This window comes from Astyanax mexicanus, chromosome 2 (assembly GCF_023375975.1).
Source record: "Astyanax mexicanus isolate ESR-SI-001 chromosome 2, AstMex3_surface, whole genome shotgun sequence".
Classification (NCBI taxonomy): Eukaryota; Metazoa; Chordata; class Actinopteri; order Characiformes; family Acestrorhamphidae; genus Astyanax; species Astyanax mexicanus.
The window spans coordinates 31,151,806-31,176,239 of NC_064409.1; the positions used below are offsets into that span (position 1 = coordinate 31,151,806).

The 24,434-nt window shown below is 44.1% G+C and overlaps 1 protein-coding gene across 1 annotated transcript in view; it reads left to right on the plus strand.

Moving 5' to 3' along the window:
* rerg (RAS-like, estrogen-regulated, growth inhibitor) overlaps positions 1-22,312 on the plus strand; it is a 108,737-nt gene extending 86,425 nt beyond the window's left edge. Inside the window, exon 5 of the mRNA XM_015607512.3 lies at positions 20,827-22,312. Coding sequence (XP_015462998.2) covers positions 20,827-21,246 — 420 coding nt within the window. The 3' untranslated portion in view covers positions 21,247-22,312. The remainder of the gene's footprint in view (positions 1-20,826) is intronic.
* The last annotated feature ends 2,122 nt before the right edge of the window (positions 22,313-24,434 follow it).

Consider the following 24,434-nt stretch of genomic DNA (forward strand, 5'->3'; position numbering starts at 1 on the left):
GTGGGTATAAGAGGTTTGATGGGTTGTGTGAGAGGTTTGACAGTGGGTATAAGAGGTGTGATGGGTTGTGTGAGAGGTTTGACAGTGGGTATAAGAGGATTGATGGGTTGTGTGAGAGGTTTGACAGTGGGTATAAGAGGTTTGATGGGTTGTGTAAGAGGTTTGACAGTGGGTATAAGAGGTTTGACAGTGGGTATAAGAGGTTTGATGGGTTGTGTGAGAGGTTTGACAGTGGGTATAAGAGGTTTGATGGGTTGTGTGAGAGGTGTGACAGTGGGTATAAGAGGTTTGATGGGTTGTGTAAGAGGTTTGACAGTGGGTATAAGAGGTTTGACAGTGGGTATAAGAGGTTTGATGGGTTGTGTGAGAGGTTTGACAGTGGGTATAAGAGGTGTGATGGGTTGTGTGAGAGGTTTGACAGTGGGTATAAGAGGTTTCATGGGTTGTGTGAGAGGTCTGACAGTGGGTAAAAGAAGTTTGATGGGTTGTGTGAGAGGTTTGACAGTGGGTAAAAGAGGTTTGATGGGTTGTGTGAGAGGTTTTACAGTGGGTATAAGAGGTTTGATGGGTTGTGTGAGAGGTTTGACAGTGGGTATAAGAGGTGTGATGGGTTGTGTGAGAGGTTTGACAGTGGGTATAAGAGGTTTGATGGGTTGTGTGAGAGGTTTGACAGTGGGTATAAGAGGTTTGATGGGTTGTGTAAGAGGTTTGACAGTGGGTATAAGAGGTTTGATGGGTTGTGTGAGAGGTTTGACAGGGGGTATAAGAGGTTTGATGGGTTGTATGAGAGGTTTGACAGTGGGTATGAGAGGTTTGACAGTGGGTATAAGAGCTTTGATGGGTTGTGTGAGAGGTTTGACAGTGGGTATAAGAGGTTTGATGGGTTGTATGAGAGGTTTGACAGTGGGTATAAGAGGTTTGGCAGTTGGTATTAGAGGTTTGATGGGTTGTGTGAGAGGTTTTTCAGTGGGTATAAGAGGTTTGATGGGTTGTGTGAGAGGTTTGTCAGTGGGTATAAGAGGTTTGATGGGTTGTGTGAGAGGTTTAACAGTGGGTATAAGAGGTTTGATGGGTTGTGTGAGAGGTTTGACAGTGGGTATAAGAGGTTTGATGGGTTGTGTGAGAGGTTTGTCAGTGGGTATAGGAGGTTTGATGGGTTGTGTGAGAGGTTTGTCAGTGGGTATAAGAGGTTTGATGGGTTGTGTGAGAGGTTTGACAGTGGGTATAAGAGGTTTGACGGGTTGTGTGAGAGGTTTGACAGTGGGTAAAAGAGGTTTGAAGGTGTGGTCAAGGTGTTTGACAGTGGGTATAAGAGGTGTGATGGGTTGTGTGAGAGGTTTGACACTGGGTATAAGAGGTTTGATGGGTTGTGTGATAGGTTTGTCAGTGGGTATAAGAGGTTTGATGGGTTGTGTAAGAGGTTTGACAGTGGGTATAAGAGGTTTGACAGTGGGTATAAGAGGTTTGATGGGTTGTGTGAGAGGTTTGTCAGTGGGTATAAGAGGTTTGATGGGTTGTGTGAGAGGTGTGACAGTGGGTATAAGAGGTTTGATGGGTTGTGTAAGAGGTTTGACAGTTGGTATAAGAAGTTTGATGGGTTGTGTGAGAGGTTTTACAGTGGGTACACAAGGTTTGACAGTGGGTATAAGAGGTTTGATGGGTTGTGTGAGAGGTTTGACAGTGGGTATAAGAGGTGTGATGGGTTGTGTGAGAGGTTTGACAGTGGGTATAAGAGGATTGATGGGTTGTGTGAGAGGTTTGACAGTGGGTATAAGAGGTTTCATGGGTTGTGTAAGAGGTTTGACAGTGGGTATAAGAGGTTTGACAGTGGGTATAAGAGGTTTGATGGGTTGTGTGAGAGGTTTGACAGTGGGTATAAGAGGTTTGATGGGTTGTGTGAGAGGTGTGACAGTGGGTATAAGAGGTTTGATGGGTTGTGTAAGAGGTTTGACAGTGGGTATAAGAGGTTTGACAATGGGTATAAGAGGTTTGATGGGTTGTGTGAGAGGTTTGACAGTGGGTATAAGAGGTGTGATGGGTTGTGTGAGAGGTTTGACAGTGGGTATAAGAGGTTTCATGGGTTGTGTGAGAGGTCTGACAGTGGGTAAAAGAAGTTTGATGGGTTGTGTGAGAGGTTTGACAGTGGGTAAAAGAGGTTTGATGGGTTGTGTGAGAGGTTTTACAGTTGGTATAAGAGGTTTGATGGGTTGTGTGAGAGGTTTTACAGTGGGTATATGAGGTTTGATGGGTTGTGTGAGAGGTTTGACAGTGGGTATTAGAAGTTTGATGGGTTGTGTGAGAGGTTTGACAGTGGGTATAAGAGGTTTGATGGGTTGTGTGAGAGGTTTGACAGTGGGTATAAGAGGTGTGATGGGTTGTGTGAGAGGTTTGACAGTGGGTATAAGAGGTTTGATGGGTTGTGTGAGAGGTTTGACAGTGGGTATAAGAGGTTTAATGGGTTGTGTGAAAGGTTTGACAGTGGGTATATGAGGTTTGATGGGTTGTGTGAGAGGGTTGACAGTGGGTATAAGAGGTGTGATGGGTTGTGTGAGAGGTTTGACAGTGGGTATAAGAGGTTTGATGGGTTGTGTGAGAGGTTTGACAGGGGGTATAAGAGGTTTGATGGGTTGTATGAGAGGTTTGACAGTGGGTATGAGAGGTTTGACAGTGGGTATAAGAGGTTTGATGGGTTGTGTGAGAGGTTTGTCAGTGGGTATAAGAGGTTTGATGGGTTGTGTGAGAGGTTTGACAGTGGGTATAAGAGGTTTGATGGGTTGTGTGAGAGGTTTGACAGTGGGTATAAGAGGTTTGATTGGTTGTGTGAGAGGTTTGACAGTGGGTATAAGAGGTTTGATGGGTTGTGTGAGAGGTTTGACAGTGGGTATAAGAGGTGTGATGGGTTGTGTGAGAGGTTTGACAGTGGGTATAAGAGGTTTGATGGGTTGTGTGAGAGGTTTGACAGTTGGTAAAAGAGGTTTGATGGGTTGTGTGAGAGGTTTGACAGTGGGTATAAGAGGTTTAATGGGTTGTGTGAAAGGTTTGTCAGTGGGTATAAGAGGTTTGATGGGTTGTGTGAGAGGTTTGACAGTGGGTATAAGAGGTTTGATGGGTTGTGTGAGAGGTTTGACAGTGGGTATAAGAGGTTTGATGGGTTGTGTGAGAGGTTTGACAGTGGGTATAAGAGGTTTGATGGGTTGTGTGAGAGGTTTGACAGTGGGTATAAGAGGTTTGATGGGTTGAGTGAGAGGTTTGACAGTGGGTATAAGAGGTGTGATGGGTTGTGTGAGAGGTTTGACAGTGGGTATAAGAGGTGTGATGGGTTGTGTGAGAGGTTTGACAGTGGGTATAAGAGGTTTGATGGGTTGTGTGAGAGGTTTGACAGTGGGTATAAGAGGTTTGATGGGTTGTGTGAGAGGTTTGACAGTGGGTATAAGAGGTTTGATGGGTTGTGTGAGAGGTTTGACAGTGGGTATAAGAGGTTTGATGGGTTGAGTGAGAGGTTTGACAGTGGGTATAAGAGGTGTGATGGGTTGTGTGAGAGGTTTGACAGTGGGTATAAGAGGTGTGATGGGTTGTGTGAGAGGTTTGACAGTGGGTATAAGAGGTTTGTTGGGTTGTGTGAGAGGTTTGACAGTGGGTATAAGAGGTGTGATGGGTTGTGTGAGAGGTTTGACAGTGGGTATAAGAGGTTTGATGGGTTGTGTGAGAGGTTTGACAGTGGGTAAAAGAGGTTTGATGGGTTGAGTGAGAGGTTTGACAGTGGGTATAAGAGGTGTGATGGGTTGTGTGAGAGGTTTGACAGTGGGTATAAGAGGTTTGATGGTTTGTGTGAGAGGTTTGACAGTGGGTATAGGAGGTTTGATGGGTTGTGTGAGAGGTTTGTCAGTGGGTATAAGAGGTTTGATGGGTTGTGTGAGAGGTTTGACAGTGGGTATAAGAGGTTTGATGGGTTGTGTGAGAGGTTTGACAGTGGGTATAATAGGTTTGATGGGTTGTGTGAGAGGTGTGACAGTGGGTATAAGAGGTTTGATGGGTTGTGTAAGAGGTTTGACAGTGGGTATAAGAGGTTTGATGGGTTGTGTGAGAGGTTTTACAGTGGGTATAAGAGGTTTGATGGGTTGTGTGAAAGGTTTTACAGTGGGTAAAAGAGGTTTGATGGGTTGTGTGAGAGGCTTGACAGTGGGTATCAGAGGTGTGATGGGTTGTGTGAGAGGTTTGACAGTGGGTATAAGAGGTGTGATGGGTTGTGTGAGAGGTTTGACAGTGGGTATAAGAGGTTTGATGGGTTGTGTGAGAGGTTTGACAGTGGGTAAAAGAGGTTTGAAGGTGTGGGCAAGGTGTTTGACAGTGGGTATAAGAGGTGTGATGGGTTGTGTGAGAGGTTTGATAGTGGGTATAAGATGTTTGATGGGTTGTGTGAGAGGTTTGACAGTGGGTATAAGAGGTTTGATGGGTTGTGTAAGAGGTTTGACAGTGGGTATAAGAGGTTTGATGGGTTGTGTGAGAGGTTTGACAGTGGGTATAAGAGGATTGATGGGTTGTGTGAAAGGTTTTACAGTGGGTAAAAGAGGTTTGATGGGTTGTGTGAGAGGTTTGACAGTGGGTATAAGAGGTGTGATGGGTTGTGTGAGAGGTTTGACAGTGGGTATAAGAGGTTTGATGGGTTGTGTGAGAGGTTTTACAGTGGGTATAAGAGGTTTGACAGTGGGTATAAGAGGTTTGATGGGTTGTGTGAGAGGTTTGACAGTGGGTATAAGAGGTTTGATGGGTTGTGTGAGAGGTTTGACAGTGGGTATAAGAGGTTTGATGGGTTGTGTGAGAGGTTTGACAGTGGGTATAAGAGGTTTGATGGGTTGTGTGAGAGGTTTGACAGTGGGTATAAGAGGTTTGATGGGTTGTGTGAGAGGTTTGACAGTGGGTATAAGAGGTTTGATGGGTTGTGTGAGAGGTTTGACAGTGGGTATAAGAGGTTTGATGGGTTGTGTGAGAGGTTTGTCAGTGGGTATAAGAGGTTTGATGGGTTGTGTGAGAGGTTTGTCAGTGGGTATAAGAGGTTTGATGGGTTGTGTGAGAGGTTTGACAGTGGGTATAAGAGGTTTCATGGGTTGTGTGAGAGGTTTGACAGTGGGTATAAGAAGTTTGATGGGTTGTGTGAGAGGTTTGACAGTGGGTATAAGAGGTTTGATGGGTTGTGTGAGAGGTTTGACAGTGGGTATAAGAGGTTTGATGGGTTGTGTGAGAGGTTTGACAGTGGGTATAAGAGGTTTGATGGGTTGTGTGAAAGGTTTTACAGTGGGTAAAAGAGGTTTGATGGGTTGTGTGAGAGGTTTGACAGTGGGTATGAGAAGTTTGATGGGTTGTGTGAGAGGTTTGACAGTGGGTATAAGAGGTTTGATGGGTTGTGTGAGAGGTTTGACAGTGGGTATAAGAGGTGTGATGGGTTTGTATGAGAGGTTTGACAGTGGGTATAAGAGGTTTGATGGGTTGTGTGAGGTTTGACAGTGGGTATAAGAGGTTTGATGGGTTGTGTGAGAGGTTTGACAGTGGGTATAAGAGGTTTGATGGGTTGTGTGAGAGGTTTGACAGTGGGTAAAAGAGGTTTGATGGGTTGTGTGAGAGGTTTGACAGTGGGTATAAGAGGTTTAATGGGTTGTGTGAAAGGTTTGACAGTGGGTATAAGAGGTTTGATGGGTTGTGTAAGAGGTTTGACAGTGGGTATAAGAGGTTTGATGGGTTGTGTGAGAGGTGTGACAGTGGGTATAAGAGGTTTGATGGGTTGTGTAAGAGGTTTGACAGTGGGTATAAGAAGTTTGATGGGTTGTGTGAGAGGTTTTACAGTGGGTATAAGAGGTTTGACAGTGGGTATAAGAGGTTTGATGGTTGTGTGAGAGGTTTGACAGTGGGTATAAGAGGTTTGATGGGTTGTGTGAGAGGTTTGACAGTGGGTATTAGAAGTTTGATGGGTTGTGTGAGAGGTTTTACAGTGGGTATATGAGGTTTGATGGGTTGTGTGAGAGGTTTGACAGTGGGTATAAGAGGTTTAATGGGTTGTGTGAGAGGTTTGACAGTGGGTATAAGAGGTGTGATGGGTTGTGTGAGAGGTTTGACAGTGGATATAAGAGGTTTGATGGGTTGTGTGAGAGGTTTGACAGTGGGTATAAGAGGTTTGATGGGTTGTGTGAAAGGTTTTACAGTGGGTAAAAGAGGTTTGATGGGTTGTGTGAGAGGTTTGACAGTGGGTATCAGAGGTGTGATGGGTTGTGTGAGAGGTTTGACAGTGGGTATAAGAGGTGTGATGGGTTGTGTGAGAGGTTTGACAGTGGGTATAAGAGGTTTGATGGGTTGTGTGAGAGGTTTGACAGTGGGTAAAAGAGGTTTGAAGGTGTGGGCAAGGTGTTTGACAGTAGGTATAAGAGGTGTGATGGGTTGTGTGAGAGGTTTGACAGTGGGTATCAGAGGTGTGATGGGTTGTGTGAGAGGTTTGACAGTGGGTATAAGAGGTGTGATGGGTTGTGTGAGAGGTTTGACAGTGGGTATAAGAGGTTTGATGGGTTGTGTGAGAGGTTTGACAGTGGGTAAAAGAGGTTTGAAGGTGTGGGCAAGGTGTTTGACAGTGGGTATAAGAGGTTTGATGGGTTGTGTGAGAGGTTTGACAGTGGGTATAAGAGGTTTGATGGGTTGTGTGAAAGGTTTTACAGTGGGTAAAAGAGGTTTGATGGGTTGTGTGAGAGGTTTGACAGTGGGTATAAGAGGTGTGATGGGTTGTGTGAAAGGTTTGACAGTGGGTATAAGAGGTTTGATGGGTTGTGTGAGAGGTTTTACAGTGGGTATAAGAGGTTTGACAGTGGGTATAAGAGGTTTGATGGGTTGTGTGAGAGGTTTGACAGTGGGTATAAGAGGTTTGATGGGTTGTGTGAGAGGTTTGACAGTGGGTATAAGAGGTTTGATGGGTTGTGTGAGAGGTTTGACAGTGGGTATAAGAGGTGTGATGGGTTGTGTGAGAGGTTTGACAGCGGGTATAAGAGGTTTGATGGGTTGTGTGAGAGGTTTGACAGTGGGTAAAAGAGGTTTGAAGGTGTGGGCAAGGTGTTTGACAGTGGGTATAAGAGGTTTGATGGGTTGTGTGAGAGGTTTGACAGTGGGTATAAGAGGTGTGATGGGTTGTGTGAGAGGTTTGATAGTGGGTATAAGAGGTTTGATGGGTTGTGTGAGAGGTTTGACAGTGGGTATAAGAGGTGTGATGGGTTGTGTGAGAGGTTTGACAGTGGGTATAAGAGGTTTGATGGGTTGTGCGAGAGGTTTGACAGTGGGTATAAGAGGTTTGATGGGTTGTGTGAAAGGTTTGACAGTGGGTATAAGAGGTTTGATGGGTTGTGTAAGAGGTTTGACAGTGGGTATAAGAAGTTTGATGGGTTGTGTGAGAGGTTTTACAGTGGGTATAAGAGGTTTGATGGGTTGTGTGAGAGGTTTGACAGTGGGTATAAGAGGTTTGATGGGTTGTGTAAGAGGTTTGACAGTGGGTATAAGAGGTTTGATGGGTTGTGTGAGAGGTGTGACAGTGGGTATAAGAGGTTTGATGGGTTGTGTAAGAGGTTTGACAGTGGGTATAAGAAGTTTGATGGGTTGTGTGAGAGGTTTTACAGTGGGTATAAGAGGTTTGACAGTGTGTATAAGAGGTTTGATGGGTTGTGTGAGAGGTTTGACAGTGGGTATAAGAGGTTTGATGGGTTGTGTGAGAGGTTTGACAGTGGGTATTAGAAGTTTGATGGGTTGTGTGAGAGGTTTTACAGTGGGTATATGAGGTTTGATGGGTTGTGTGAGAGGTTTGACAGTGGGTATAAGAGGTTTGATGGGTTGTGTGAGAGGTTTGACAGTGGGTATAAGAGGTTTGATGGGTTGTGTGAGAGGTTTGACAGTGGGTATAGGAGGTTTGATGGGTTGTGTGAGAGCTTTGTCAGTGGGTATAAGAGGTTTGATGGGTTGTGTGAGAGGTTTGACAGTGGGTATAAGAGGTTTGATGGGTTGTGTGAGAGGTTTGACAGTAGGTATAATAGGTTTGATGGGTTGTGTGAGAGGTGTGACAGTGGGTATAAGAGGTTTGATGGGTTGTGTAAGAGGTTTGACAGTGGGTATAAGAGGTTTGATGGGTTGTGTGAGAGGTTTTACAGTGGGTATAAGAGGTTTGATGGGTTGTGTGAGAGGTTTGACAGTGGGTATCAGAGGTGTGATGGGTTGTGTGAGAGGTTTGACAGTGGGTATAAGAGGTGTGATGGGTTGTGTGAGAGGTTTGACAGTGGGTATAAGAGGTTTGATGGGTTGTGTGAGAGGTTTGACAGTGGGTAAAAGAGGTTTGAAGGTGTGGGCAAGGTGTTTGACAGTGGGTATAAGAGGTTTGATGGGTTGTGTGAGAGGTTTGACAGTGGGTATAAGAGGTTTGATGGGTTGTGTGAAAGGTTTTACAGTGGGTAAAAGAGGTTTGATGGGTTGTGTGAGAGGTTTGACAGTGGGTATAAGAGGTGTGATGGGTTGTGTGAAAGGTTTGACAGTGGGTATAAGAGGTTTGATGGGTTGTGTGAGAGGTTTTACAGTGGGTATAAGAGGTTTGACAGTGGGTATAAGAGGTTTGATGGGTTGTGTGAGAGGTTTGACAGTGGGTATAAGAGGTTTGATGGGTTGTGTGAGAGGTTTGACAGTGGGTATAAGAGGTTTGATGGGTTGTGTGAGAGGTTTGACAGTGGGTATAAGAGGTGTGATGGGTTGTGTGAGAGGTTTGACAGCGGGTATAAGAGGTTTGATGGGTTGTGTGAGAGGTTTGACAGTGGGTAAAAGAGGTTTGAAGGTGTGGGCAAGGTGTTTGACAGTGGGTATAAGAGGTTTGATGGGTTGTGTGAGAGGTTTGACAGTGGGTATAAGAGGTGTGATGGGTTGTGTGAGAGGTTTGATAGTGGGTATAAGAGGTTTGATGGGTTGTGTGAGAGGTTTGACAGTGGGTATAAGAGGTGTGATGGGTTGTGTGAGAGGTTTGACAGTGGGTATAAGAGGTTTGATGGGTTGTGTGAGAGGTTTGACAGTGGGTATAAGAGGTTTGATGGGTTGTGTGAAAGGTTTGACAGTGGGTATAAGAGGTTTGATGGGTTGTGTAAGAGGTTTGACAGTGGGTATAAGAAGTTTGATGGGTTGTGTGAGAGGTTTTACAGTGGGTATAAGAGGTTTGACAGTGGGTATAAGAGGTTTGATGGGTTGTGTGAGAGGTTTGACAGTGGGTATAAGAGGTTTGATGGGTTGTGTGAGAGGTTTGACAGTGGGTATTAGAAGTTTGATGGGTTGTGTGAGAGGTTTTACAGTGGGTGTATGAGGTTTCATGGGTTGTGTGAGAGGTTTGACAGTGGGTATAATAGGTTTGATGGGTTGTGTGAAAGGTTTTACAGTGGGTATAAGAGGTTTGATGGGTTATGTGAGAGGTTTGACAGTGGGTATTAAAAGTTTGATGGGTTGTGTGAGAGGTTTGACAGTGGGTATAAGAGGTTTGATGGGTTGTGTGAGAGGTTTGACAGTGGGTATAAGAGGTTTGATGGGTTGTGTGAGAGGTTTGACAGTGGGTAAAAGAGGTTTGATGGGTTGAGTGAGAGGTTTGACAGTGGGTATAAGAGGTGTGATGGGTTGTGTGAGAGGTTTGACAGTGGGTATAAGAGGTTTGATGGTTTGTGTGAGAGGTTTGACAGTGGGTATAGGAGGTTTGATGGGTTGTGTGAGAGGTTTGTCAGTGGGTATAAGAGGTTTGATGGGTTGTGTGAGAGGTTTGACAGTGGGTATAAGAGGTTTGATGGTTTGTGTGAGAGGTTTGACAGTGGGTATAGGAGGTTTGATGGGTTGTGTGAGAGGTTTGTCAGTGGGTATAAGAGGTTTGATGGGTTGTGTGAGAGGTTTGACAGTGGGTATAATAGGTTTGATGGGTTGTGTGAGAGGTGTGACAGTGGGTATAAGAGGTTTGATGGGTTGTGTAAGAGGTTTGAGAGTGAGAGGTTTGATGGGTTGTGTGAGAGGTTTTACAGTGGGTATAAGAGGTTTGATGGGTTTTGTGAGAGGTTTGACAGTGGGTATCAGAGGTGTGATGGGTTGTGTGAGAGGTTTGACAGTGGGTATAAGAGGTGTGATGGGTTGTGTTAGAGGTTTGACAGTGGGTATAAGAGGTTTGATTGGTTGTGTGAGAGGTTTGACAGTGGGTATAAGAGGTTTGATGGGTTGTGTGAGAGGTTTGACAGTGGGTATAAGAGGTGTGATGGGTTGTGTGAGAGGTTTGACAGTGGGTATAAGAGGTTTGATGGGTTGTGTGAGAGGTTTGACAGTTGGTAAAAGAGGTTTGATGGGTTGTGTGAGAGGTTTGACAGTGGGTATAAGAGGTTTAATGGGTTGTGTGAAAGGTTTGTCAGTGGGTATAAGAGGTTTGATGGGTTGTGTGAGAGGTTTGACAGTGGGTATAAGAGGTTTGATGGGTTGTGTGAGAGGTTTGACAGTGGGTATAAGAGGTTTGATGGGTTGTGTGAGAGGTTTGACAGTGGGTATAAGAGGTTTGATGGGTTGTGTGAGAGGTTTGACAGTGGGTATAAGAGGTTTGATGGGTTGAGTGAGAGGTTTGACAGTGGGTATAAGAGGTGTGATGGGTTGTGTGAGAGGTTTGACAGTGGGTATAAGAGGTGTGATGGGTTGTGTGAGAGGTTTGACAGTGGGTATAAGAGGTTTGATGGGTTGTGTGAGAGGTTTGACAGTGGGTATAAGAGGTTTGATGGGTTGTGTGAGAGGTTTGACAGTGGGTATAAGAGGTTTGATGGGTTGTGTGAGAGGTTTGACAGTGGGTATAAGAGGTTTGATGGGTTGAGTGAGAGGTTTGACAGTGGGTATAAGAGGTGTGATGGGTTGTGTGAGAGGTTTGACAGTGGGTATAAGAGGTGTGATGGGTTGTGTGAGAGGTTTGACAGTGGGTATAAGAGGTTTGATGGGTTGTGTGAGAGGTTTGACAGTGGGTATAAGAGGTGTGATGGGTTGTGTGAGAGGTTTGACAGTGGGTATAAGAGGTTTGATGGGTTGTGTGAGAGGTTTGACAGTGGGTAAAAGAGGTTTGATGGGTTGAGTGAGAGGTTTGACAGTGGGTATAAGAGGTTTGATGGTTTGTGTGAGAGGTTTGACAGTGGGTATAAGAGGTTTGATGGTTTGTGTGAGAGGTTTGACAGTGGGTATAGGAGGTTTGATGGGTTGTGTGAGAGGTTTGTCAGTGGGTATAAGAGGTTTGATGGGTTGTGTGAGAGGTTTGACAGTGGGTATAAGAGGTTTGATGGTTTGTGTGAGAGGTTTGACAGTGGGTATAGGAGGTTTGATGGGTTGTGTGAGAGGTTTGTCAGTGGGTATAAGAGGTTTGATGGGTTGTGTGAGAGGTTTGACAGTGGGTATAATAGGTTTGATGGGTTGTGTGAGAGGTGTGACAGTGGGTATAAGAGGTTTGATGGGTTGTGTAAGAGGTTTGAGAGTGAGAGGTTTGATGGGTTGTTTGAGAGGTTTTACAGTGGGTATAAGAGGTTTGATGGGTTGTGTGAGAGGTTTGACAGTGGGTATCAGAGGTGTGATGGGTTGTGTGAGAGGTTTGACAGTGGGTATAAGAGGTGTGATGGGTTGTGTTAGAGGTTTGACAGTGGGTATAAGAGGTTTGATTGGTTGTGTGAGAGGTTTGACAGTGGGTATAAGAGGTTTGATGGGTTGTGTGAGAGGTTTGACAGTGGGTATAAGAGGTGTGATGGGTTGTGTGAGAGGTTTGACAGTGGGTATAAGAGGTTTGATGGGTTGTGTGAGAGGTTTGACAGTTGGTAAAAGAGGTTTGATGGGTTGTGTGAGAGGTTTGACAGTGGGTAGAAGAGGTTTAATGGGTTGTGTGAAAGGTTTGTCAGTGGGTATAAGAGGTTTGATGGGTTGTGTGAGAGGTTTGACAGTGGGTATAAGAGGTTTGATGGGTTGTGTGAGAGGTTTGACAGTGGGTATAAGAGGTTTGATGGGTTGTGTGAGAGGTTTGACAGTGGGTATAAGAGGTTTGATGGGTTGTGTGAGAGGTTTGACAGTGGGTATAAGAGGTTTGATGGGTTGTGTGAGAGGTTTGACAGTGGGTATAAGAGGTGTGATGGGTTGTGTGAGAGGTTTGACAGTGGGTATAAGAGGTGTGATGGGTTGTGTGAGAGGTTTGACAGTGGGTATAAGAGGTTTGATGGGTTGTGTGAGAGGTTTGACAGTGGGTATAAGAGGTTTGATGGGTTGTGTAAGAGGTTTGACAGTGGGTATAAGAGGTTTGATGGGTTGTGTGAGAGGTTTGACAGGGGGTATAAGAGGTTTGATGGGTTGTATGAGAGGTTTGACAGTGGGTATGAGAGGTTTGACAGTGGGTATAAGAGCTTTGATGGGTTGTGTGAGAGGTTTGACAGTGGGTATAAGAGGTTTGATGGGTTGTATGAGAGGTTTGACAGTGGGTATAAGAGGTTTGGCAGTGGGTATTAGAGGTTTGATGGGTTGTGTGAGAGGTTTTTCAGTGGGTATAAGAGGTTTGATGGGTTGTGTGAGAGGTTTGTCAGTGGGTATAAGAGGTTTGATGGGTTGTGTGAGAGGTTTGACAGTGGGTATAAGAGGTTTGATGGGTTGTGTGAGAGGTTTGACAGTGGGTATAAGAGGTTTGATGGGTTGTGTGAGAGGTTTGTCAGTGGGTATAGGAGGTTTGATGGGTTGTGTGAGAGGTTTGTCAGTGGGTATAAGAGGTTTGATGGGTTGTGTGAGAGGTTTGACAGTGGGTATAAGAGGTTTGATGGGTTGTGTGAGAGGTTTGACAGTGGGTAAAAGAGGTTTGAAGGTGTGGTCAAGGTGTTTGACAGTGGGTATAAGAGGTGTGATGGGTTGTGTGAGAGGTTTGACAGTGGGTATAAGAGGTTTGATGGGTTGTGTGATAGGTTTGTCAGTGGGTATAAGAGGTTTGATGGGTTGTGTAAGAGGTTTGACAGTGGGTATAAGAGGTTTGACAGTGGGTATAAGAGGTTTGATGGGTTGTGTGAGAGGTTTGTCAGTGGGTATAAGAGGTTTGATGGGTTGTGTGAGAGGTGTGACAGTGGGTATAAGAGGTTTGATGGGTTGTGTAAGAGGTTTGACAGTTGGTATAAGAAGTTTGATGGGTTGTGTGAGAGGTTTTACAGTGGGTACAAGAGGTTTGACAGTGGGTATAAGAGGTTTGATGGGTTGTGTGAGAGGTTTGACAGTGGGTATAAGAGGTGTGATGGGTTGTGTGAGAGGTTTGACAGTGGGTATAAGAGGATTGATGGGTTGTGTGAGAGGTTTGACAGTGGGTATAAGAGGTTTGATGGGTTGTGTAAGAGGTTTGACAGTGGGTATAAGAGGTTTGACAGTGGGTATAAGAGGTTTGACAGTGGGTATAAGAGGTTTAATGGGTTGTGTGAGAGGTTTGACAGTGGGTATAAGAGGTTTGATGGGTTGTGTGAGAGGTGTGACAGTGGGTATAAGAGGTTTGATGGGTTGTGTAAGAGGTTTGACAGTGGGTATAAGAGGTTTGACAGTGGGTATAAGAGGTTTGATGGGTTGTGTGAGAGGTTTGACAGTGGGTATAAGAGGTGTGATGGGTTGTGTGAGAGGTTTGACAGTGGGTATAAGAGGTTTCATGGGTTGTGTGAGAGGTCTGACAGTGGGTAAAAGAAGTTTGATGGGTTGTGTGAGAGGTTTGACAGTGGGTAAAAGAGGTTTGATGGGTTGTGTGAGAGGTTTTACAGTGGGTATAAGAGGTTTGATGGGTTGTGTGAGAGGTTTTACAGTGGGTATATGAGGTTTGATGGGTTGTGTGAGAGGTTTGACAGTGGGTATTAGAAGTTTGATGGGTTGTGTGAGAGGTTTGACAGTGGGTATAAGAGGTTTGATGGGTTGTGTGAGAGGTTTGACAGTGGGTATAAGAGGTGTGATGGGTTGTGTGAGAGGTTTGACAGTGGGTATAAGAGGTTTGATGGGTTGTGTGAGAGGTTTGACAGTGGGTATAAGAGGTTTAATGGGTTGTGTGAAAGGTTTGACAGTGGGTATATGAGGTTTGATGGGTTGTGTGAGAGGGTTGACAGTGGGTATAAGAGGTGTGATGGGTTGTGTGAGAGGTTTGACAGTGGGTATAAGAGGTTTGATGGGTTGTATGAGAGGTTTGACAGTGGGTATGAGAGGTTTGACAGTGGGTATAAGAGGTTTGATGGGTTGTGTGAGAGGTTTGTCAGTGGGTATAAGAGGTTTGATGGGTTGTGTGAGAGGTTTGACAGTGGGTATAAGAGGTTTGATGGGTTGTGTGAGAGGTTTGACAGTGGGTATAAGAGGTTTGATTGGTTGTGTGAGAGGTTTGACAGTGGGTATAAGAGGTTTGATGGGTTGTGTGAGAGGTTTGACACTGGGTATAAGAGGTGTGATGGGTTGTGTGAGAGGTTTGACAGTGGGTATAAGAGGTTTGATGGGTTGTGTGAGAGGTTTGACAGTTGGTAAAAGAGGTTTGATGGGTTGTGTGAGAGGTTTGACAGTGGGTATAAGAGGTTTAATGGGATGTGTGAAAGGTTTGTCAGTGGGTATAAGAGGTTTGATGGGTTGTGTGAGAGGTTTGACAGTGGGTATAAGAGGTTTGATGGGTTGTGTGAGAGGTTTGACAGTGGGTATAAGAGGTTTGATGGGTTGTGTGAGAGGTTTGACAGTGGGTATAAGAGGTTTGATGGGTTGTGTGAGAGGTTTGACAGTGGGTATAAGAGGTTTGATGGGTTGAGTGAGAGGTTTGACAGTGGGTATAAGAGGTGTGATGGGTTGTGTGAGAGGTTTGACAGTGGGTATAAGAGGTGTGATGGGTTGTGTGAGAGGTTTGACAGTGGGTATAAGAGGTTTGATGGGTTGTGTGAGAGGTTTGACAGTGGGTATAAGAGGTTTGATGGGTTGTGTGAGAGGTTTGACAGTGGGTATAAGAGGTTTGATGGGTTGTGTGAGAGGTTTGACAGTGGGTATAAGAGGTTTGATGGGTTGAGTGAGAGGTTTGACAGTGGGTATAAGAGGTGTGATGGGTTGTGTGAGAGGTTTGACAGTGGGTATAAGAGGTGTGATGGGTTGTGTGAGAGGTTTGACAGTGGGTATAAGAGGTGTGATGGGTTGTGTGAGAGGTTTGACAGTGGGTATAAGAGGTGTGATGGGTTGTGTGAGAGGTTTGACAGTGGGTATAAGAGGTTTGATGGGTTGTGTGAGAGGTTTGACAGTGGGTATAAGAGGTTTGATGGGTTGTGTGAGAGGTTTGACAGTGGGTAAAAGAGGTTTGATGGGTTGAGTGAGAGGTTTGACAGTGGGTATAAGAGGTGTGATGGGTTGTGTGAGAGGTTTGACAGTGGGTATAAGAGGTTTGATGGTTTGTGTGAGAGGTTTGACAGTGGGTATAGGAGGTTTGATGGGTTGTGTGAGAGGTTTGTCAGTGGGTATAAGAGGTTTGATGGGTTGTGTGAGAGGTTTGACAGTGGGTATAAGAGGTTTGATGGTTTGTGTGAGAGGTTTGACAGTGGGTATAGGAGGTTTGATGGGTTGTGTGAGAGGTTTGTCAGTGGGTATAAGAGGTTTGATGGGTTGTGTGAGAGGTTTGACAGTGGGTATAATAGGTTTGATGGGTTGTGTGAGAGGTGTGACAGTGGGTATAAGAGGTTTGATGGGTTGTGTAAGAGGTTTGAGAGTGAGAGGTTTGATGGGTTGTGTGAGAGGTTTTACAGTGGGTATAAGAGGTTTGATGGGTTGTGTGAGAGGTTTGACAGTGGGTATCAGAGGTGTGATGGGTTGTGTGAGAGGTTTGACAGTGGGTATAAGAGGTGTGATGGGTTGTGTTAGAGGTTTGACAGTGGGTATAAGAGGTTTGATTGGTTGTGTGAGAGGTTTGACAGTGGGTATAAGAGGTTTGATGGGTTGTGTGAGAGGTTTGACAGTGGGTATAAGAGGTGTGATGGGTTGTGTGAGAGGTTTGACAGTGGGTACACTCTAAGAAATATAAGTACAGATTTGTACTTAAAAGAGTACAAAGCTTGTCGCTGGGGCTGTACCTTATATTGAGGCACAAAAAAGTACCTTTCAGTGAAAGTCCTTTTTTGTACCCATGGTTTTTGTGGCAGTAAAGATCATAAAGATTATAAACATTATCATCAACTAAATATGGCTCAAAAACTTGATGATACAAAATTGTCTGGCTTTCAAATAAAAAATGTGCAATTTAAATATATATTGTATATTAGTACAGTGATACAGAATACTGAATGTACCCTTTGGCTGGTTAAATGGTACAAATTTGTACTTATTGCTGTTAGAAATGACTTTGTACTTCAGAGGGAACAAATCTGACCCCGTAAAGACCAATATTGTACCTTTGAGGGTACAATTATAAAGAGTGTACCTTCGAGTACAAAAAAGTACTCATATCGTACCTCTGTTTTTTAGAGTGTATAAGAGGTTTGATGGGTTGTGTGAGAGGTTTGACAGTTGGTAAAAGAGGTTTGATGGGTTGTGTGAGAGGTTTGACAGTGGGTATAAGAGGTTTAATGGGTTGTGTGAAAGGTTTGTCAGTGGGTATAAGAGGTTTGATGGGTTGTGTGAGAGGTTTGACAGTGGGTATAAGAGGTTTGATGGGTTGTGTGAGAGGTTTGACAGTGGGTATAAGAGGTTTGATGGGTTGTGTGAGAGGTTTGACAGTGGGTATAAGAGGTTTGATGGGTTGTGTGAGAGGTTTGACAGTGGGTATAAGAGGTTTGATGGGTTGAGTGAGAGGTTTGACAGTGGGTATAAGAGGTGTGATGGGTTGTGTGAGAGGTTTGACAGTGGGTATAAGAGGTGTGATGGGTTGTGTGAGAGGTTTGACAGTGGGTATAAGAGGTTTGATGGGTTGTGTGAGAGGTTTGACAGTGGGTATAAGAGGTTTGATGGGTTGTGTAAGAGGTTTGACAGTGGGTATAAGAGGTTTGATGGGTTGTGTGAGAGGTTTGACAGGGGGTATAAGAGGTTTGATGGGTTGTATGAGAGGTTTGACAGTGGGTATGAGAGGTTTGACAGTGGGTATAAGAGCTTTGATGGGTTGTGTCAGAGGTTTGACAGTGGGTATAAGAGGTTTGATGGGTTGTATGAGAGGTTTGACAGTGGGTATAAGAGGTTTGGCAGTGGGTATTAGAGGTTTGATGGGTTGTGTGAGAGGTTTTTCAGTGGGTATAAGAGGTTTGATGGGTTGTGTGAGAGGTTTGTCAGTGGGTATAAGAGGTTTGATGGGTTGTGTGAGAGGTTTGACAGTGGGTATAAGAGGTTTGATGGGTTGTGTGAGAGGTTTGACAGTGGGTATAAGAGGTTTGATGGGTTGTGTGAGAGGTTTGTCAGTGGGTATAGGAGGTTTGATGGGTTGTGTGAGAGGTTTGTCAGTGGGTATAAGAGGTTTGATGGGTTGTGTGAGAGGTTTGACAGTGGGTATAAGAGGTTTGATGGGTTGTGTGAGAGGTTTGACAGTGGGTAAAAGAGGTTTGAAGGTGTGGTCAAGGTGTTTGACAGTGGGTATAAGAGGTGTGATGGGTTGTGTGAGAGGTTTGACAGTGGGTATAAGAGGTTTGATGGGTTGTGTGATAGGTTTGTCAGTGGGTATAAGAGGTTTGATGGGTTGTGTAAGAGGTTTGACAGTGGGTATAAGAGGTTTGACAGTGGGTATAAGAGGTTTGATGGGTTGTGTGAGAGGTTTGTCAGTGGGTATAAGAGGTTTGATGGGTTGTGTGAGAGGTGTGACAGTGGGTATAAGAGGTTTGATGGGTTGTGTAAGAGGTTTGACAGTTGGTATAAGAAGTTTGATGGGTTGTGTGAGAGGTTTGACAGTTGGTATAAGAAGTTTGATGGGTTGTGTGAGAGGTTTTACAGTGGGTACAAGAGGTTTGACAGTGGGTATAAGAGGTTTGATGGGTTGTGTGAGAGGTTTGACGGTGGGTATAAGAGGATTGATGGGTTGTGTGAGAGGTTTGACGGTGGGTATAAGAGGATTGATGGGTTGTGTAAGAGGTTTGACAGTGGGTATAAGAGGTTTGACAGTGGGTATAAGAGGTTTGATGGGTTGTGTGAGAGGTTTGACAGTGGGTATAAGAGGTTTGATGGGTTGTGTGAGAGGTGTGACAGTGGGTATAAGAGGTTTGATGGGTTGTGTAAGAGGTTTGACAGTGGGTATAAGAGGTTTGACAGTGGGTATAAGAGGTTTGATGGGTTGTGTGAGAGGTTTGACAGTGGGTATAAGAGGTGTGATGGGTTGTGTGAGAGGTTTGACAGTGGGTATAAGAGGTTTCATGGGTTGTGTGAGAGGTCTGACAGTGGGTAAAAGAAGTTTGATGGCTTGTGTGAGAGGTTTGACAGTGGGTAAAAGAGGTTTGATGGGTTGTGTGAGAGGTTTTACAGTGGGTATAAGAGGTTTGATGGTTGTGTGAGAGGTTTTACAGTGGGTATATGAGGTTTGATGGGTTGTGTGAGAGGTTTGACAGTGGGTATTAGAAGTTTGATGGGTTGTGTGAGAGGTTTGACAGTGGGTATAAGAGGTTTGATGGGTTGTGTGAGAGGTTTGACAGTGGGTATAAGAGGTGTGATGGGTTGTGTGAGAGGTTTGACAGTGGGTATAAGAGGTTTGATGGGTTGTGTGAGAGGTTTGACAGTGGGTATAAGAGGTTTAATGGGTTGTGTGAAAGGTTTGACAGTGGGTATATGAGGTTTGATGGGTTGTGTGAGAGGGTTGACAGTGGGTATAAGAGGTGTGATGGGTTGTGTGAGAGGTTTGACAGTGGGTATAAGAGGTTTGATGGGTTGTGTGAGAGGTTTGACAGGGGGTATAAGAGGTTTGATGGGTTGTATGAGAGGTTTGACAGTGGGTATGAGAGGTTTGACAGTGGGTATAAGAGGTTTGATGGGTTGTGTGAGAGGTTTGTCAGTGGGTATAAGAGGTTTGATGGGTTGTGTGAGAGGTTTGACAGTGGGTATAAGAGGTTTGATGGGTTGTGTGAGAGGTTTGACAGTGGGTATAAGAGGTTTGATGGGTTGTGTGAGAGGTTTGACAGTGGGTAAAAGAGGTTTGAAGGTGTGGGCAAGGTGTTTGACAGTGGGTATAAGAGGTGTGATGGGTTGTGTGAGAGGTTTGACAGTGGGTATAAGAGGTGTGATGGGTTGTGTGAGAGGTTTGACAGTGGGTATAAGAGGTTTGATGGGTTGTGTGAGAGGTTTGACAGTGGGTAAAAGAGGTTTGATGGGTTGTGTGAGAGGTTTGACAGTGGGTATAAGAGGTTTGATGGGTTGTGTGAGAGGTTTGTCAGTGGGTATAAGAGGTTTGATGGGTTGTGTGAGAGGTTTGACAGTGGGTATAAGAGGTTTGATGGGTTGTGTAAGAGGTTTGACAGTGGGTATAAGAGGTTTGACAGTGGGTATAAGAGGTTTGATGGGTTGTGTGAGAGGTTTGATGGGTTGTGTAAGAGGTTTGACAGTGGGTATAAGAGGTTTGACAGTGGGTATAAGAGGTTTGATGGGTTGTGTGAGAGGTTTGTCAGTGGGTATAAGAGGTTTGATGGGTTGTGTGAGAGGTGTGACAGTGGGTATAAGAGGTTTGATGAGTTGTGTGAGAGGTTTGACAGTGGGTATAAGAGGTTTGATGGGTTGTGTGAGAGGTTTGACAGTGGGTATAAGAGGATTGATGGGTTGTGTGAGAGGTTTGACAGTGGGTATAAGAGGTTTGATGGGTTGTGTGAGAGGTTTGACAGTGGGTATAAGAAGTTTGATGGGTTGTGTGAGAGGTTTGACAGTGGGTATAAGAGGTTTGACAGTGGGTATAAGAGGTTTGATGGGTTGTGTGAGAGGTTTGTCAGTGGGTATAAGAGGTTTGATGGGTTGTGTGAGAGGTGTGACAGTGGGTATAAGAGGTTTGATGAGTTGTGTGAGAGGTTTGACATTGGGTATAAGAGGTTTGATGAGTTGTGTGAGAGGTTTGACAGTGGGTATAAGAGGATTGATGGGTTGTGTGAGAGGTTTGACAGTGGGTATAAGAGGTTTGATGGGTTGTGTGAGAGGTTTGACAGTGGGTATAAGAAGTTTGATGGGTTGTGTGAGAGGTTTTACAGTGGGTATAAGAGGTTTGATGGGTTGTGTGAGAGGTTTGACAGTGGGTAAAAGAAGTTTGATGGGTTGTGTGAGAGGTTTGACAGTGGGTAAAAGAGGTTTGATGGGTTGTGTGAGAGGTTTTACAGTGGGTATAAGAGGTTTGATGGGTTGTGTGAAAGATATGGTACTTGATCCAGTATGTTTGTGGTCAGCTGGGGAGTTGGTGATGAGGTGGGGTGGTTATAATTGTCACTAAATGCAATAAATTCCTCATAGCAGTGCTAAATTAACAATCTTCTTTGAACAGTAGACATATACTCCAACAAAGTCAGTGTAAACCTTTTTTAATAACCATATTTGTTTGATAATCTGCCTAATAATTTAGTATATATAGTTTATGAAAAGCTGTTTTATTATACATAGAACAATTCTTGTTAAGTGGTGATCAGTCTATTTAACAAATTGCATTACATTACATTTGAAAAATGCTTTTATTCAAAGTAACAAATAGTGATGTACACTTAGCAATAGAGGACATTGAAGTTCAAGCCAAAAAAAACTTTTTAGGCAGGCCTTAAAGGAGGCCAAAGGAATACTCTCACATTTATTAAATGGACCTCATTCTAACTCACTCTGATGCTCTTATCTTCCCTCCATCTTTAGGAGGACCTGCTGCAGAAGGAGGGTCACATGCGCTGGGGCGACGGCTTCATCTTGGTTTACGACATCACAGACCGTGGCAGCTTTGAGGAAGTGGCCCCGCTGCGCAGCCTACTGGAGGAGGTCAAGAGGCCCAAGCACGCACCTCTAGTGCTGGTGGGTAACAAGGCAGACCTGGAGCACGCCCGGCAGGTGCCCACCGAGGAGGGCGAGCGGCTCGCAGCCGACATGGCCTGTGCCTTCTACGAGTGCTCAGCCTGTGCTGACCATGTGGGCACGGGAGGTGGCGTGGCAGAGGCTTTCTACGAGCTGTGTCGTGAGGTGCGGCGCCGCAGGGCCATGCAGGGCAAGACCCGCCGCCGCAGCTCCACCACACACGTCAAGCAAGCTATTAACAAGATGCTGACCAAGATCAGCAGCTAGGGAGGTGTTTGGAGAGCGTGATAGAGCAGTGAGGACAGAGAGGATGAGAAGACAGTAACAAAAGGCAAGAATGCCTAGAGTAAGAGGTAGGTGAAGACAGGGATGCTGGAAGGCAGGATGGGTGAGCAACAAATGCAGAAGCACTCCAAAATGACTGAAAAGTTATGGGTCTGCTTCTCCTGGACAGATAGAAAAGATGATTATGATCTGGGATTTTTGTCTGTAGGGAAAGATGAGTCGTCTATGCTACACAATGCGCTGCCTGTATATCATGGTTCATTGTGAAGTGCAAAAGAAATGACAGACAGTATGTTTAATCGTACTTGTGCCATAGCTTGTTTCGTAGAAGAATGTTTTCCTACCCTCCAAGGCCTTGCCATGTATATTTGTTCTCTGAGCTGTAATGAAGGATTCACTGAAACATCAACAGAGTTATCGGACTCACAGATCGCGACTCTGCCTGCAGATTTCATTCAGCATTGTGAATATGTTGACCCAAGAGAGATCTTTCTGAACAGTGACGCCGGTTTTCAAATAAACCATCACTCACCCTCATAATGAAGTTCAACGTGCCATTTTTCACATCAGATGGCACAAACCCTGCACCCGTGCTCAAAGTTTTGGAATGTCTTCTCATTCCAGAGCTGCTAGAGATTCTATCTCAAACGTGCGATGGGGAGTGTCCTTCTCTGGAACCACGAATAGTTGCAAAGATAGGCCTGGATGTGAAGGTTGTTTTTACACAGCTTTTTTCTTGTCTTAGCCATTATGTGTTACAACCAGCTTTGTTTACCAGACTGTTCCATTCCTCTGGCTGTCATAGATCATCCTCCAGTTGAAAGATGAACATACCTTTAATAATGGTTTTAAAGTGTTTTGCTGCCTTACTGTCTGAAATGAATGATTTCTTCTATAAATGAATTGTACAGTACATTACACTCATTGATTGGTGGGTTGGTCCCTTTTTTTAAAGGTGATCTGCATCATGATGTTGTGTTTCTTGGGGGTTCACAATGCTGTGTTTTTTTCAAAGGCTGCTTGTCTCACTGTTGCTAAGCAACAGTAGCGTCCTAACCGCAGTTCGTTGTGCAGTGCTATCAAGAGTTGCAGTGTCAGAGTTGCAGCTCTGCTACAGCTGTGGTGCCATTTTACTGAACAGCATTGTTAAGGATGCATAACACCTACATAAGCCTACAAACAGTAAACATTTCTAAATGATTACTTCAGCCAATATAAATTGGCATTATAAAAACTGATATTATAAGTAATGTAATAAACCTTTTCTATAAATTGTCATAAAAACATGTAATATTATAAACACTGTTCTGCAAAAATGAAGTTATTATGGCCCAATCCCATTTCTCATTTGCACCCCTACCCTTCCATTTCGAGGGTCACCTTTCCCCTGATTGAAAGTGTTTGAAATCCTTCTCTTAAAAAATAGGCCAAACTTTCAAGAACCCGATCAATTGTCAAAATAAATAAATAAAAAGAAGCAGGCTCCTAAAAGAACTGCATGTCTCTTGTGTTGCAGAGGAGCAGCAACCTTGCAGCTGGAATTGAGTTAAATTCAGGGCAATGTATCTTTTAAAAAGCATTGAGCAATTATTATTTATAGTCCAACTCCAATTCCTCAGTAGGGAGCTAAAGCTAGCTATACAATCTTATTGTGCAGATTGTTCAGTTTAAGGTGGAAAGACACATCTAGCCAGCTAGTTGCTAAAATGTGCTGCTAGCTATTTTAAATGCTTAGAAAAGGGCCATAATACATTGAAAGTAAATTAAACTAGGATAATCAATGGTTATTGTGCAAAGTGGAGGGATAGGGTTAGATGGTTGGAGGTTTGAACCTTTGGCTGTGTCTAAAACTGGAAACTGCTAGTCTACTTGAACTCTAGCTATGTTGTCATCAGCTATTAGCAATTTCAATCAATATATTTAGAAATGACTGGGTGTCTTCCTGTCTCACAATCCTGTCTTAAGTAGGGAGCATTTCTTACGTTTCAGACACAGGCATAGGCTTTATTCACCTTCGTCACCATCGTCTACCAAAACGAGGCTGTGGAGTACGGAAGCAGCGTTGTACCGTTGGGTATTAGCAATAGTGCCTCACTGCTGCGTTCCTAAATGCACTTCTTTAAATAGAAATAAATCTTATAAAGTTCAAACCTTCCATAGTTTCCCCAAAGATCCTGTACTTCACCATGAATAGATTCACAAAATCAGTAGAGATCACCATTTCAATTTAAGATGTCTGTTACTGTGCTAGGTAACTAGCTAAGGCTAAGCAGAAAGACAGTAAGCTAGCTAAACCGAGAGCTCTGGCTATGACTTTATTATTAACCCTGAACTGGTTATTTTCTCGATTTAACGTTGAAACGAGTCGAGGGGTAATGTTAGTCAAGCCATAGCTCTTTAGAGTAGCCTGCTTAGTTAGCTAGCTAGCTAATATCCTACCGTGGGTATCCTGGTCTTGCAAGAGTGTGGGACTGTATTTGGCATTTAACGATCCTGTTAACATTAATCTTGATATTACAAATTAATGTGGACACAAAAATACATTTAGAACACTTGATAAAAGTTTCTTTAAGACACTGTTTGGGATGTGAAAGTTAAAGAAGGATGCTGCACCCACGTTATTTGCCTGGACAGATGAAGTTTAGTGAAGCCTGTAAGGAGGACTGTAGTTAGACAAACTACAAGGAATTGTGTTGGAAGAATGACAAAGAAAAACGTTTAAAAGTCGCTTTATTGCTTAGTTTGGAACAGTGGTTGCTGTTGGCCGCAACCAAGCCAAAAAAATAAAAAGCTAGAGCTAACAAGCTAACCTAGCACTCAGGCTGAACACACACTCAGCAAGCCCCTTCTCCTCATCTTCTCCACACACACCCACACACACCCTGCACTCTCCTCCGCTGCTCTCCCCAATCATGCCTGACCTATAATCTAAACTCAAGTGCATTTAATAGTCAGTAAAAACAGAACATGACTGCAGATTCGCAACACTATTTTTCTACAGTCACTCAGTTAGCAAGCGAGCTAACATGCATGTTTTCAATACAGGCAATACATAACATAGGCAATTACCTAGCTACCTTCCACATTCTGCACATAACCCCCGATCCATTTGCTGTAGCCTTTTAGTAAAACAGCTTGGGGAATCTTACACTTATTTTCTATAAATTTTT